Source organism: Gorilla gorilla, chromosome 15 (assembly GCF_029281585.2).
Source record: "Gorilla gorilla gorilla isolate KB3781 chromosome 15, NHGRI_mGorGor1-v2.1_pri, whole genome shotgun sequence".
Taxonomy (NCBI): Eukaryota; Metazoa; Chordata; class Mammalia; order Primates; family Hominidae; genus Gorilla; species Gorilla gorilla.
This window is the reverse complement of record NC_073239.2, coordinates 88,464,138-88,480,365: the sequence shown is the minus strand read 5'-3', so window position 1 is coordinate 88,480,365 and position 16,228 is coordinate 88,464,138. Positions and strand designations below refer to the sequence as shown.

Genomic DNA, 16,228 nt, shown 5'->3' with positions numbered 1-16,228 from the left:
AACATTATATTACCTGACTTTAAAACATATTACAATGCTACAGTAATCAAAACAGCATGGCATTGGCCTAAAAACAGACACAAAGACCAATGGAACAGAATCCAGAATACAGAAAAATTCATATATTTACAGCCAACTAATTTTTGACAAAGGTGTCAAGAACACACAATGGGGAAAGGACACCCTCTTCCCCTCTTCAATAAATGGTGCTGGGAAAATTCTACAATCCTCTCTCTCGCTATATACAAAATCAACTGAAGATGGATTAAAGACATAATAAACATATGACCTGAAACTATAAGGCTACTAGAAGAAGGCAAAGGAGAAATGCTCCAGGACATTGGTTTAGGCAAAGACTTTATGGCTAAGACCTGAAAAGCACAGGCAACGAAAACAAGAATAGACATATGGGACTATACTAAAGTAAAAAGCTTTTGTACAGCATAAGAAACAATCAGAAGAGTGAAGAAACCATGAGTTTAATGGGGTAAAATATTTCCAAATTCTTCATCTGACAAGGGACTAATATCCAGAATACACAAGGAACTCAACAGTAATACAAAAACAAAAAACAAATAATCCTATTAAAACAGTATGAATAAACATTTCTGAAAAGAATACACACAAATGGCCAATAGGTATATAAAAAAAAAATGCTCAACATCACTAATTATCAGAGGAATGCAAAGCAAAACCACAATGAGATAATCATCTTATCCCAGTTAGAATGGGTATTATTAAAAAGACAAAAAGACAACAGATGTTGGTGAAGATGCAGAGAAAAGGGAACTCATATACTGTTGATGGGTTAATATAGCCACTATGGAAAACAGTATGGAAAAAAACTAAAAACAGAATTACCACACAGTCCAGCAATTACTACTGAGTATTTATCCAAAGGAAAATAAATCAACATATCAAAAGGATACATACACTCACACGTTTATTGCAAAACTATTTGCAATAGCAAAGATATGGAATCAACCTACATGTCCATCAATGAATGAATGATGAAAATGTGGTATGTATACACAACAGAACATTATTTGGTGATTAAAAAAAAAAAAAAAAGAATGAAATCGCCGAGCGTGGTGGCTCATGCCTGTAATCTCAGCACTTTGGGAGGCCAAGGCGGGTGGATCACTTGAGGTTGGGAGTTTGAGACCAGCCTGATCAACATGGAGAAACCCCGTCTCTACTAAAAATACAAAATTAGCCAGGCATGGTGGCGCATGCCTGTAATCCCAGCTACTTGGGAGGCTGAGGCAGGAGAATCACTTGAACCTGGGAGGCAGAGGTTGCGGTGAGCCGAAATCGTGCCATTGCACTCTAGCCTGGGAGACAAGTGCAAAACCCCATCTCAAAAAAAAAAAAGAATGAAATCATGTCATTTGCAGCAACATGGATGGATGGAACTGGAGATCATTATGTTAAGTGAAATAAGCAAGGCACATAAAGACAAATATTGCATGTTTTCAGGCATATGTGGGAGCTAAAAAACTTGATTTCATGGAGGTAGAGAGTGTAACGATAGATATCAGAGACCAGGAAGGGTGTGTAGGTGGAAGTGGGGGAGGATGAAGAGAGGGTGGTTAATGAGTACAAACATAGTTAGACAATAAAAGTTCTAATGCTCAACAGCACATTAGAGTGACTATAGTTATTAGCAACGATCTACTGGTATATTTCAAAATAGCTAGAAGAGAGGCCTTGAAATGTCCCCAACACATAGAAATGATACTCAAGGTGATGGATATCCTCCCTCGCAAATAAAACCGGGAAATTAACATTGGTGCAATACCATTAACTAAAGTTCTTATTCAAATTTCACCAGTGTTTCCACTATGTGGAATCCCCCCAATCCCATTCAGAATCCCATGTTGCATTTTGTTGTTATGTCTTTTTAATCCCCTATAGATTCTAAGAGTTCCTTAGTCTACTTGTCTTCCATGACCTTGACAGCTTTGAAGAGTATTTATCTCTCAATTTGGGTTTGTCTGGTAGTTTCAAGTGATTGGGCTGGGGTTGTGCCTCTTGGGCAAGAGGACTACAGAAATGATGTGTCCTTCTCAGTGCATCCTGAAGTTCATAACAACCTTGATTCACTTAGGTAAGGCTGTGTCTGCCAGGTTTCTCCACCATAAAGTTACTATCTTTCCTCCTGTAGTTTACGAATGTCTTAAGGGAGATACCTGGAGATCATGCAAATCCTGCTTCTCCTCCCATTTCTCCTGAAACAGTCATTCACTGATTTTAGCTCCCATCAGTTGTGTCCAGTAAAGTTTACAATAGTAAAAATCAGTCTCTATGATGGCGTTTTGTGCCTGTGGGGATCAATTAGTGGTCTTGGTAACCACCATGACCACACACAGACCTGTCTGTAATCTCATTTCCTGAAAAGAGAGGAAGAGGAACTGCAACATATTATTCAGTGTCTGGAGTATAACACAAGGCCATATACACAGACGGCTTCCTCTACCTTTTTCTTCCTGATGCTATGAATACAAGACATATTGGCTCCTCAACTCAATAAATTTTAGGCCTTGTTCAGCAACAAACATTCATTCATTTGTAAAACCTGACCTTCTATTCTGTGGCCCTTGCCTTCAAAGCATGCTTAGGCTGGCTGTGAATTAATGCAGCATAGAAATCATCATGCAGAACAAGAGGTGCTAGGGTGGGTCAGGTCAGTGGTGGGAGAGCATCTAAACCTTGCAGGAGAGGGGTTCAGAGGGTTGCATAACCCTGGAGGACAGGCAGGAGCCTGTCAGGTAGGCAAGAGAGGAAAGAAGAGTAACCTATTCCAGTGTATACCCTGAGGCAGGGGAAGGAAACTCAGCTCCATGCAGGAGTGGAACATGATAAAACCCTTCTAATTTTGACACACATGTGGGTTTCTATCGTGCAGCCTGATCATTGCTCCCTTACTCCACAGGGACACCTTCCTATAGAAAGGTTACACTACTTCTCCTATGTAAGAAGAGATCGGCTGGGGAGCTGCAGGGGAACCCAAGCCATTTACAATAAGCCACCTCAGCCTTTATTCATGAATGTGATAAAGATCACTGGACAACTAACAGCATGAAGAAGAAAAAACAACAAAAATAAGAAAAGTAAAATATACAAACAGGAAGATACAGGTTATTCAAGAAAAAGAACTTAGAAAAAAATCTTAATTAATACCAATAGAGAAATGGGAGGGGAGGTTATATAAGAAAAAACGATTATGAAAGATAACTATAAGGCGGGCACAGTGGCTCATGTCCATAATCTCAGCTCTTTGGGAGGCTGAGGTGGGAGGATTGCTTGAGCCCAAGAGTTTGAGACCAGCCTGGGTGACATGGTGACACCACATCTCTACAAACAAAAAAAAAAAATCTAAAAAAATTAGCCAGGCATGATGATGCACGCTTGTGATCCCAGCTGTTGAGGAGGCTGAGATGGGAGGATCCCTTGAGCCCAGGACTTTGAGGCTGCAGTGAGCCATAATCACGCCACTGCACTCCAGCCTGTGACAGTGGAAGACCCTGTCTAAAAACAAAAAAAAATGAGTTATTGGGGGATTAAAAATATGACTGCTAAAAATAAAATTCACTGAAAGGACTGATAGAACATACAGAGCTACATAGCAACTGCTTGTCATAAGATGAAATTGATGAGTACAGAACAAAAATAAAAAGAAATTGAAATTACAAAAGAGAAAAAAAGGGAAGATAAGTCCAGGGGTTCACCACCCATCAAAACAGAGTTCCAACAAAGGAAGCAAAGAGATTGTAGAAGACTTTTTAAAAAACCTCTGTTTAATAGCTTCCCATTCATCTTAACTGCACTAATTGGAGGCTATAAATACCATGAAGGCAGAGGTGTATCTCTATTTGTTCTCCTCCAGACACTGTATCTGGCACAAAATAGATGCTAAATATTATTTGAATGACTGAACAAATGGATAAATGAGTGAATAAATGTGCAGTTATTTTAATTTTTAAAACTACTTTAAAAAAATGAAGGTACTCTTGACAATAGTAAATTGGATAATGCATTTTTGTATGTTGGTGCAACACTCTGATTTCCCTTCTAGAAAGAACCTGCAACCAGTTCGGTCACAAGAAATAGGATTAGTTAAAAGTCTCTGGATGCAGTGCCTTCAAATCTACTACAATTTTTGAGCTGGGCCACACTCCTCCTGGGCAGCCCCTAGTCAATAGCTGAGCATGCTGGGGTAACAGGACCTGGCTATTACTCCCCAACAAGGAGTAATGCTCTAGTAATGCTTCTCTAATGCTCATTTTTGACCCTTTGCATTGACTGACACTTTGTCAGATCTGCATCATGGTCTGAGGCTCTCCCTGCCTAATCTTCCTTTGTCTCCTCTTTCCTTTGAAGGACTGAAGCCTTTCTCTGCGAAATTATCTTTCGCAGAGTAACCTAAGTTACTCTCATCCAAGCCCCTAACCACTTGCAGTCCTGTATAGTCTCAGCATCTGCCTCTCAGATGACCCACATGTTTGTTACATGATTAAATAAAGGACTATCTGGCAAAGACAAGAGGTTAGATTTTGAGCACGGTAGACTATAAAGGGACTAAGAAACCTAGAATTTGGGTAAGAAGCATGAGGCCCTGAAGTTACATAAAGAATTGCGAATGGGACATAAGGAACAGAAGTTACCTGCAATTTGAAGGTAGACTAGAGATTGTAGGCTGAACACAATGAAGATAAAGGAGGCATCAAAGAAGCTTTAATGAAGGAGCTTTACAGAAGCTTTACAGAAGGAGCTTTACAGAAGGAGAGCAATGATGAGGAGGGGAAAAAATGGTGAACTCCAAATCTCTCTGCACATGGGTTACAGATGCCAATGAGATAGCCATCTGGGTAGAGGCAGATTAACAGCTGGTGAGAAATGCAGCCGGAACTAAGGAGAAAGCCTGGGGACAAAGGCGTTTTATTTGGATATAAATGTAGGCTAATCATCTTTTTCCAAAAAGAATTGAGGTCATTAATGATACAGGATATATATAAATCATGCTAATGAAACAATAGGAAAATAAAAGATGAAAGTGGAAGCAGATGTGTTAATAATCAAAGTTGTATAGTTGAGCATCAAATTTGGTTCTGGGAGTTGAAGTAAAACAAGACATACAGTGACACAAAACACACACACAAAATACCTATCATCAGAAAGGCAGGCATTTGGTAGCTACCGGTTTCAACTTCTGGCATCAAATTCTAAAATAAATTTTTCACGTGAACTTTCTAAAGGGGCTGATGAATGACACAATGAAAATGTCTTCATCACCAGCTTTACTGCAAAACAAACTCTGTTTTTATATGACTGGCTCTTAAAAAGATGACCTTTAATAAAGTTAAGTGTTGAACTAGTGTGGTCTTTGATGGCCTATCTTGATTTTAAAATAAAACACATGTAGGAGCAGTTGAAGCCCACGCCCTTTTAAGCAGCTTCTAAAAACCTCTGGCTTCAGAGGCTCAGGCACTGTGAAAGCCTTCCAGATCAGGGTACAGCTGAGCCACGCTTGCAGCTGAGCCACGCTGGGACTTCGAGATCACCGTGAAGAAAAGAGAGGACCTCTGCTTTCCAAGCAGCAAACACACAAAACCACAATACCTACTAGCTTTCTTGCTTCTGGAAGCCCTGAGCAGATAAAAGGACAGCAGCAAAACACACTCCTAGCTTAGCTTCTCAGGAAGGCATTTAGTGCCTCCAATCTCCCTGTGAGAGAATACATAGAGAGCTACCTTCGAATGAATTACATAGATTATATATAAATAGAGTGTTTAAAAATGAAACTACATTGAAAAATACTTCAATAAAAAATGAAAGGCAAGGGCATTAAAACAATTAATTATTATATATGTATAAAAACTTTCACCATTCAATTCATTTTGGCAGAAAATAACTGCTAAATTCAACAGCGTAGAACACAACATGGTTCAGCAGAACAGACTCATTGACCTTGGAGTTTACCATTTATCTGAAATCTAAAACTGTCCACATAAAAAAACTAGAAGTAGAATAACTATACTTAAAGAACACTGAATTGTAAGGCATTCTATGGTACTTTTCTCAAGCCTAATATTTACATAGCAGAAGGATTTTTTAAAAAGCAAAAAAAACTGAATAAACAAAATAAGCACACATTTTTAGAAATATATTTAGCTAATCATATTCCCTGATGTTCTATATGCACTAAAAAATAATCCACTAAAATTTATAACAGCTATTTAATGATGCTTATTTGACAGACTGGAACTTGAAAAACAGCTCTTGATAGCAAAATTGAGAGTATATGAGAGTGTTAAAGCTGTAACTTTAGTACAAATCAAGATAAGTGTGGTATTCTAAAGAAACTACGTTAAAGATGGCTGATTACAAGAGGGTGAGAGGTAAAGACAGAAAACAGCAACTGAAATGTGCTTTGTCTCCTCAATCACTGTTCAACCTGATTTGTATGTGTTTTGGAATGGAGGAGGAGGAGGAGGAAGGTGAACAGTAAGAACAATCAAATCTGGTGGCTTACAGTTATCCAAAGAATATTTAGGTGCATAAGCATTAGTCTTCCCTCTTTTAAGGAATGGGAAAATACTCTTAGATGCGCTTCAGACCAGATATTGTGTTTCTCCTGGGCAGTGTGCAGTAGAGGGAGGCCCTTCCCTATCACAGCATCTTCAGTAACTTGACTTTGAGAGTAACACTCCACCTACCATGAAGACAAGCCTATCAACACTGTTGATCAGTGGAGCAACAAATGCCACTGCCAAGAGCCCATGGGCTCCTCTGTCTTCATTAATGCATTCCTCTGTATAGGATTCAAGGAGAACACACTTCATAGACAATTATACACTCAGTGCAAAATTGAAGAAGTCCTGTGGGGCCACAGAAATCAAGATGAGTAATGGCTTGGAAAGGGTCTCCTCCTCAACAAGCTATGCAGGATATAGGCAACATTATAATTATTCTATAACTTAGTATTTTCCACTTATAAATTTCCTTAGTACTCTGATCATGGTGACTATCTAAATGAAAACACAAGGCCAGGCACGGTGGCTCACGCTTGTAATACCAGCACTTTGGTAGGCCAAGGCAGGCAGATCACTTAAGGCCAGGAGTTTGAGACCAGCCTTGCCAACGTGGTGAAACCCCATCTCTACTAAAAAAACAAAAATTAGCTTGGCACAGTGCTGCACACCTGTAATCCCAGCTACCTGGGAGGCTGAGGCACGAGAATTGCTTGAATCCAGGAGACAAAGATTGCAGTGAGCTGAGATCGTGCCACTGCACTCCAGCCTAGGTGACAGAGTGAGACTCTGTCTCAATAAATAAATAAATAAATAAATAAATAAATAAATAAAACACAAAACACATACATACTCAAAGGAAGATAAGTAATTCAGGTTAATCTGAATGCAGCCCTACTGCCTAGTCTGTGCCTCCGTAAGGAGGATGTGGCTATCACCTGGACTTCTATCACCAGGACAGATCCACCTTAATGTCCAATGGGCATTAAGTGAGGAACTCAAAAAAGTACAAAGAAGTAACACGATGAATGTTAGCTATATTATTACTGTCATTTAATCCTGGTTCTCAATATAAACATACACTCACTAGCAAAATGGCAAAGAGAAGTGGGCATGAGAAAGGACTGGAAAGAAAAGCATCAATGGCATGTTGCTTATTTTACTAAATACAAACAATGGGATTCCTCTATTGATCCAGCATTTTTCCAGCAATGGACCTGGCTTCTATGTTGGACTAAAATATCCTCTGAAGTCTAAATTTGTAAAATAATGTTTATAAAAACAACGTAATAATAAAGTGATTATAGCTTCATCAGCCAAATATGATTTTTACATATAATATCAGCTGTATAGCATACTTTAGTAAAGTACTCCCCTTCCACCCCCTCCCCACCTAAGACTTAGCCACAGTGAAGTCAGGAATGCATTAGGCAGCCAAATGGAAACTGCCCGGTGATAAGAGGCTGAGTGACAGCCAGGTCAGCACTGCCACACCTTGGTGCTAGAGGATAAATTACATCTGACACTGATGTACTCCTTCAACAAGAAGACTTGCTTTAAGGTTCTGATTAGGAAAAATGAGTTAGTCTGCTAATTTCAGTGAATTAAAGTTGTCTATTATAAGACAGAGTTGTTTGTTTAGATATGTTTTATACTATATAAAAGTATAAATAACAATTTTTAAAATGTACAGTTTATACTTTACAGAGCTTAATTTCTGCTCCAAATTTTGTTATCCAGAGCCACTATTTGTGGTATATTATCATACTGTAACAAATTGCCTGTCTGACTTGAAAATTCTAAGTTGTGTGGCCCAAGAAAAGCTCTTACAGTAAGCACTCTGTGTAACTGACTTCCACTGAACAACTTCCTGGATTAACCACTGCTCATAATTTTCCTGCAAACCACGCTGACGAATACCCAATGGCACTAGCAGTCTAGTGGGTGATCCCTAAGTGCCATACATACTTTCTGTTCCTGCCAGCTGGACCTCATGCTGACAAAGAGTGGGCTGTTTATACCAATTGACTTGCTATTTTAATTATGAAATTTAATCATGAAAGCTGATGAAATATGAGTACAAAAGATAAACGTTGTTCCTATTAAAAACTAAGGCTTTATACAAACTTAATAAAGGCAAGTCATTAAAAAGAAAGCTGTTGGATTAAATGTGGGCAGGACAGCTATGAAAAAATGAGAAAAAAATTATGAAATCTAAGATTTTGTACTCAGATTATGTTGTTAGTCTCTATGTTTTTATTCTTATGGTTTAGCCTATTAACACAATTAAGAATTTAAAAGAGTAGAATCATTGTCAAAGAAAAGCCCTTGGCCTCACAAGAGTTTGGCAAACATATTCTTATATGTGTTAATGATAATAAAACAGTTTGAATGTATACTTTTTAACAATTCCCTGCTTGAGTTGATATTTTCAACTCACTAGTTCCAATTATGCTGGGTAAGAGGGTATTTTCCATGCTTCAAGTTAGTAACTACTGGATTAGTGGCTATTAGATTTATGAGGTTGTTATGAACAAACAGGATTAATCTGGAATCTAGGCATTCACATTTTTATTCCAGACTTTTGAAAGATAAAATACTTTAAGATTCTCCATCTCTTTAACCTAGCAGAGATCAGAGAACAGTGATTAAGAACATGACTCTGTTCAGACAGCCTGGCTCCAACATTTACTAGCTCCATGAGAGCCTATCACTTAAGCTCCAGTTTTCTCAACTGGAAAATAAGGTTAACAATAGTACCTACCTTCCTGGGCATCAAGAGATTGAAATGAGAAAATGTGGCATAGCAAATGCCTAGTACAGTGCCTGGTACACAGTAAGTACCCAAAATGTTCATTATTATAATAATATTATTATACTGCCTAATAGGAAAAAAGTACCCATTATTACATAAATTAGATTATAACTAATATGTTTCAGTGTCAGTTTTGGGTGGAGGTCATTTTGCCTCCACCTATCGACAGCTCAGACACACCTGCAGAAAATTTGCATAGGTACAGTAAAGCAGGGGTTCTCAGCTAGGGGTTAGTTTACCTCCTAAGAGACATTTGGCAATGCCTGAAGACATTTTAGGCTGTCACAACTAGAGGGAGGAGTAAAACCTACTGGCATTAATAGTGTGGAAGCCAGGGATGCTGCTAAGCATCCTACATCCTACAATACACAGGACAGCCCCCTACTCCACCCCACCCCAACAAAGAATCATCTCACCCCCAAATGCCAAGTTGGCAAGAATGAGAAACCTTGTACCTTAAAGGACAGTGTAACAGAGATGTAATTTCTAAAATATAAACTTCAGAAAATTATTCTGAGAAGATAAATGTTTAAAAATGACATCAGGGTATGCAATACAATATTGATTCCAAGACCCACGCTATAGATATGTAGGAATGAGACATGGATGTTTAGTCACGAGACAAGATTGTTTCCGTCAACAAGCCTTCTGGAATGGGACCTATCATGTAGTAATATTAAGACATGCTTTATTCTAAAGCAATTGTTATAAAGCTATGAGTACTATATTTGAAACTAAACTTCACTCATAATTTTAAATACCATTCAATAATTTTAAATAATTTTAAATACCATTCAAAACCCCAAAACAGTGGAAATCAAAACACTGCGAGAGTAGTTTGCAGACAGGGAGCCTCTCGCCACAGGCTTCTTCACTTGGCTACAGAGATGACCGATCTAGCTAATGGAACACAGAGGTATGTCCTTCGTGGGTAAGCATCCTGTTTCCTCATCTGTCTACCTGGATGACTTAAACTCATTCCTTAATTAACGCTACTCAAAAAGCTTGTAAGGGTTCACTTATACTACTTACTTTTCGGTAAATCACAATGGTCTTTCTTAAAAGTATGAGATAAAACTGTGTATAAAGTATAATCTCAAATATATATGTGTATATATATGTGTGTATATATGTGTGTGTGTGTGTGTGTGTGTGTGTGTGTGTATATATATATATATATATATTTTTTTTTTTTTTACTCTCCCACTCAAAGAAAAGATTAGAAAGGAAGTGGCCCTTATGTCAAAGGTACTTCTCTCTTCAGTGCCTTTTCTACTCAAAGACCTAGATTTGATTCTTGGCACTGAGACTTACTGGCTCTGTGACTTTTGTCAAATAATGTAATTTGTTTTCACAATACTTCCTGTAAATGGACAGGAATATATTATAATTACCACCTACTGATGACAACATTGAAGCAGCAAAGAAATGATTCCTGTACTTACTGTGGAAGTGATAAAAAATGAAAGTAGCATTAAAACTGTTTTGCAATCCTTAAACAACAGCTATATTTCAAATATTTTCAACTTGGTACATTTATCCCTAAAGGTGACACAGCAAATCTACTGTACAACAAAGACTATAATTTCAATCGCTAAGTCAAAGGGGCTTTTTATTTGTAAAAGTACTATTTAACATACAAGACATTTATATATCTGAAAGGAGAAAGTAACTCAAAAAATGCAAAAAGAAATAAATTGAGCAAATGGTTATTTAGCTATTTTACCATCAAGAAAGATAAGACATGCAAATCTTATGTCACATTGTTAATAAATATCTTAATACACAGTACTTTTCTTCAGAAAGTACTGCAAAAGAAAACGTAAGAAATAAAGGATCTCTACTTACCCTTCTGGTAGAAAAATTTTCTATAATAGTATGCACCCAGATCTACGTGTTCCACGATGTATCTTTTCACTCTATCTAGGTGCAACACCAAGTTCTCCTTGGGCACTTCAAGTACTGCCACTCCTGCATTTGTGCAATGGGAACTAAGGGTAGACTCAAAGGAGGCACTTTCACATCCACTAAAGGAGCCAGAATTTGATTTCGAAAGGCTGATTTTCCTCTCCCCTTCTCCACCTATCTCATTCCGAAAATATGGACAGCTCATTACAAGCTCATTGCTTTTATCATCTCCCTGGTCCATGCTGAGGCTTCCTTTGGAATTCAGGTCCTCTGTGCTGCCCATTGGGGAGCTAAAACTGGCTGAATGAGACAGAGGTCCAGAGACCAAGGATGCCACGGCAGCTGCGGAAGCTCCAGTGGTGGTGTTTCTCCTCTTAATAACATTGTGCCTGTTCATAATTGCCTCATTCAAATCAAATAATATACTCTGGACATCATAGTGGGCAAAGCACTTTGGACATGTCCAGGGCCTGACAGAGTCTTCTGATCGGTTATCTTCAAGATCTGATGACTTCCCAAGTTCTTCACCTTTGGCATTGCGCAATTTACGAAAAATAGATGAGTCTCCAGTTTCAGATTTTGAACGTCGCTTGAGTGGTTTTTCCCTTTCCTTAAAAAGCCTGAGGTTCTCTCTCTGTGAGATAGGCCCGTCTATTACATCCAAAGAGAAACCAGAACCCTTGCCACCACCAGTAATGAGAAAGTCACTGAGCTTGGTTGGAGTTGGACCTCGATCAGATTTGTCATCTTTGTAGCCCTTTAACAAATCAAAAAAGCTTTCTCCGGATGTTCCCTGTTTATCAATTGAAGATGTGCTACCATATTCCCTGTGCAGTGATGGTCCAGTCTTGTATGTAGGTGAGATACATTCATCAAAGCTATCCACATCAAGTTCACTTATGGTGATATCACTGTTGCTTCGCTGGCGTATTCTGCGAAGAGCTTTTCTGGGGGAGCTGGGGTAGGCTTCAGGCATGAGAAATCTGGAGTCCATGTTCTCCGACGGTCTTGTCTTGTTTTTCAGCGTGTTCTGTATGCTTTTCAGCATGGCTGAGTCATTGGAATTGAGGCTAACAGAACTTCCCTGACTCACAGGACTGCTTTTGGAGGACAGGCTATCAAGGCAACTTGAGGTTTCTATTTCCTGGCTTGAACGGCTAGATTCTTTTATGTTTTCCTTTCTTGGGGGCCAATCTGCAATCCTTGCCCTTACCCCCATTTTTGGGACTCCGGGGGTTGAGGTTATATGGTGAGAACCTTCACTTCGGGGGGGTCCTACAGGAGCCATAACTGATGATCCTAAGCTGCCATTTTGGGACCGGAAGCGCCGCATGTAGAAATCATCAGTGTGGACTTTGGGGGTGCCGTCTGTGCCAACAACAGAGGCCCTGTCAGTGGCAAGAGGCCTTTCTGTCTGTGACCGTTTCAAGCTGGTCATGATGTAAAAGCAAGTAGACTTAAATCCCTGCAGCAAGGACCATCATATCTGTGTTTTAAATGTGCACTTCCCTTTTGGAGAATGGCTTCCAGAAAATACAACAGTTGCATGAGATCTTAATCTTTTTCATTTAAAAGGTTAAATAATGCTTTATTTGTAAAGCACTGAAAATTTGGAACTTCTAAACGTTATAATCCACAACAGTTTCTTTGCTTCACTTTAACAGAGGGCTTTCTTTCAGAAAAAACTGAATGGAACTTGTACTACTGAGATTCTGTGGTTGCCATAATCCCATGCTTTCTCTAAAAGAGAAAAGGATAATTTGAATTAGCAGATAAATACATCTAAAAACAAACATGCAATTGTCAAAACCAGACACATTAAGATAAAAGACTCAATAATGGATTAGGATTCACAGTTCCACAATCCATATTTTTAGTAAAGCAGGTTTGAAAGAAAGGAAAAAAGTAAAAACCATTTGATAAAATCCATAATTTATATTCTAAAAAAAAAGACTATTAAGACTTCATCTTAATTGAACTGTTTCATAAAATGGGGGGCAGAGGGAGGGGTACATCTTGTTCTGGATATCATGGCTCCTACCCAAAGTACAGACTTTTGCTCCAATGACCTCTAAAAATGTAGAACATCATGAGCTACTGTGATGACCAGAAGTTTGAGATGTAACCAAGTGAATAAGATAATTAGAGCAACACAGTTTTCTGACAAAAGTAAAAACTGAAAAATGACTTTACTGAATATGCTGCAACAATCACTTTTTAACTCCTCTATTCCAAAATCAATACATGTTTTTTGTTTCCTTACAAAGGCTTAACATAGTTGGCAAAAACAAATACAGCAGGAAAAAATAAATAAAAAGGGTTTTCCCGGAGCCATTATATCCATTAGCACTCTTTTGTATTTTCCTCTACTTTATTACTTACCGAGACGAGGATATTGCAGAATGAATCCAGCATTCACCACCACCTCTTCCCAAGCTCTCCTTAGTTTCTTGTACTCTTAAAAGCTAGAAGTATCTCACTAATGAACAAAATGCCTGCATTTCCTCATGCAGTACAACCTACTCCACCCCATCAGTGCTAATTTATGAAGACGGCAGAAACAAAACACAGCTCTGGGTGGCCCTCTCCATATCCCCAACAGATTACAGAGAACTGTTAGCATCCTTCCAGGTGACGGGCATGGAAACGAACTTCCTCATGAGCACGTCAGGCAGAAGGCAGGAGACACAGATTCTGAGTACAAAATTCTGCATGGTTGCGTACATTCTGAAAAGAAAGGCAGAGGCTCCTTTTCCAAGACTCCACAAATTACACAAGAGGTGGCCTTTAAATTCTTGCCAAATACATGTTTGGAAAGATGCTGCTGAACCAGCACTGAGCTGACAGGGCAGCATTGTCTACAAATCACGGCTCTGACACCGGAGGACGACCTGCACTTGCTGCACTCTCCACTCAATGGTAACAAGCACTTACTTCCACGATAATTAAGCATCTCCCTAGTCGGCTTCCTGCCTCCAAGGCAGGCGCTTTCATTTCTCTTGCAGCACACAGCATCATTTTAGAAGACTCGCTGCTATTTAAAGGCTGGAACATGTAGGGGTGTTTCAAAAAAAAAAAATGCATGCTGCCTGCAGAATGCAGGGTGAGGCGAGCTCTGGCTGGGCTCGTGCTGGCTGAGTCCGTGGAGCCATTCAGATAAATGCCAATTGTTTTCACTAGCACTCCTCTTCACCATCTTTTGTAAAAGGGATAATAGTTTTGCACTGCTACCTAATTAAACCTGGCTTTTGAGCTTTCTAGATACCTCTACTGTCAGACTGCTATTATTCCCTTTACATTCCAGAACTTTACATGTTCCTCTTTCAATGATAACCCTTCAAGTGACAAAACATGCTAACTGTTGCTTCCGAGGATATCAAAGGACAGCATATATGGCCACAGCAAAGGTTCAAGAAGTGATTCTCATAAAATGGAAGGAAAATTGATCAATTGAACCAAAATGCAAACATCTGTTCAACATCTCCCAAAAAGCTGATTATTTCAATGAATACTCTACACAGCATAAATAATACTTCTAAAGTAGATTCTTATAAAAATTATATGCTTTCAACATTTCTCACAACCTCACAGAAATCCAAATAAATCATCTTTCATTCCCCAAACATTCATTCTCTAAAAGGACAACACACCAATCCCACCATGATAAAAACTCTTGCCACATTTCATGTGCCTTAGAAAATACTTTACTGCAGAGCTGTCTTTCCCAGGATATGTGAAGTTATTTCCATTAGAGGAGGAAACTAAAAGCTGGCAGTAAAATACAAGAAATAAAACTGACTTGGAAATGCTCAGTCTCCACCATCAGTATTTCTCTTCCAAACCATCTCATATACTTCCAATATTTTTAATGAGTTTATAAAATCTTATTTTTAAATATAAAAATTTCTTACCAATTCAAAAGAAATTTCAAGACTCCCATTACATTATATAACAACGACTCAATGTTTTCTTTTCATTTCAAAATATAAATAAGCACATGGGAGAGACAGAAGCCACGTTTTAATGGCTTGTAAAAACTGATGAGGTTCGAGATGGGCAATTATGTTAAATAACAGATTTTTTTTCAGTCATAAGGACCTTCCTTTTCTATGTATTTTTTTTCTCCCTCTCATTTTCCATCTCCCTCCCTCCCTCCCTCCCTTTTCTCATTCTTATTTATAGCATCAAACCCCTTTGGAGTACAATATAAACTTTGGGCACTGACTAGCATATATGGAAATATACATGCTTTGCACTTATTAAACTACCAGTCAAAAATAATGCTGTCCATCGATGTGTATCATATGATGACAGATCAATAATACCTTCACATCTATTCCTTAGGGTTGACTGAAACAGCAAACCTATGCTGACAATGATTAGCAACTCTCTTAAATATCAGCAAACCTGCCTAAGTACCAATATGGTAAAAAGCAATAGAATTAAACAGAAGAGCAATACGAATTCACAGCATGTCACCTCCATCTGTTGAAAGAGCAGGCTATATAAAAATTTTCCTTATTACATGTTTAATTTTACAGCTCTAGATACTATCTAAGTCTATGGTAGATCCAGGTAGCTAGAATACTAATTCCATCTAGAGGGCCCATAGTTTAGTTCAGTGAGTTCAATTCAACTAGTTGAAAGTCTTTTCATCACTCAAGATCTCTCACAACCTAAACCACCATTCTTCCAGAAGAAATGCTTCCTCCTCTCGTCCAAATCATCCCCTATGTTTCTGTAGTGTCTTCAGAGCATGGACCATACATCCACCAGTCCCTCCTTCAAGGAAAGCTCCAGGTGTAGCAGGGAGACACAGACAAGTAAGAAGATGACGGCGGATGCATGGGTCATGCCTCCTTCCTATACACTTTCCCTTTTTATTGTAAGCTCTTTAATAACAGGAACTATCTCCTGCTGGGACTAGTTGTACCACAGTAGGTCAGCATTTAGAATATCAAGTCCCTGAGAA

General features: G+C 38.6%; 1 protein-coding gene across 37 annotated transcripts in view; it reads right to left on the bottom strand.

The window, feature by feature from the left end:
- SIPA1L1 (signal induced proliferation associated 1 like 1) overlaps nt 1–16,228 on the bottom strand; it is a 415,163-nt gene that overhangs the window by 138,694 nt on the left and 260,241 nt on the right. For 34 of the 37 annotated variants that reach the window (XM_063697940.1, XM_055362226.2, XM_055362236.2 and 31 more), the window contains one exon: nt 11,197–12,996. In XM_063697940.1, the coding sequence (XP_063554010.1) occupies nt 11,197–12,694 (1,498 nt within the window). In that variant the 5' untranslated portion in view covers nt 12,695–12,996. Of the gene's footprint in view, nt 1–11,196; nt 12,997–13,638; nt 14,299–16,228 lie in introns of those variants that run through there. The other 3 variants (XM_055362242.2, XM_004055385.5, XM_019009916.3) reach the window with 3 other exon arrangements.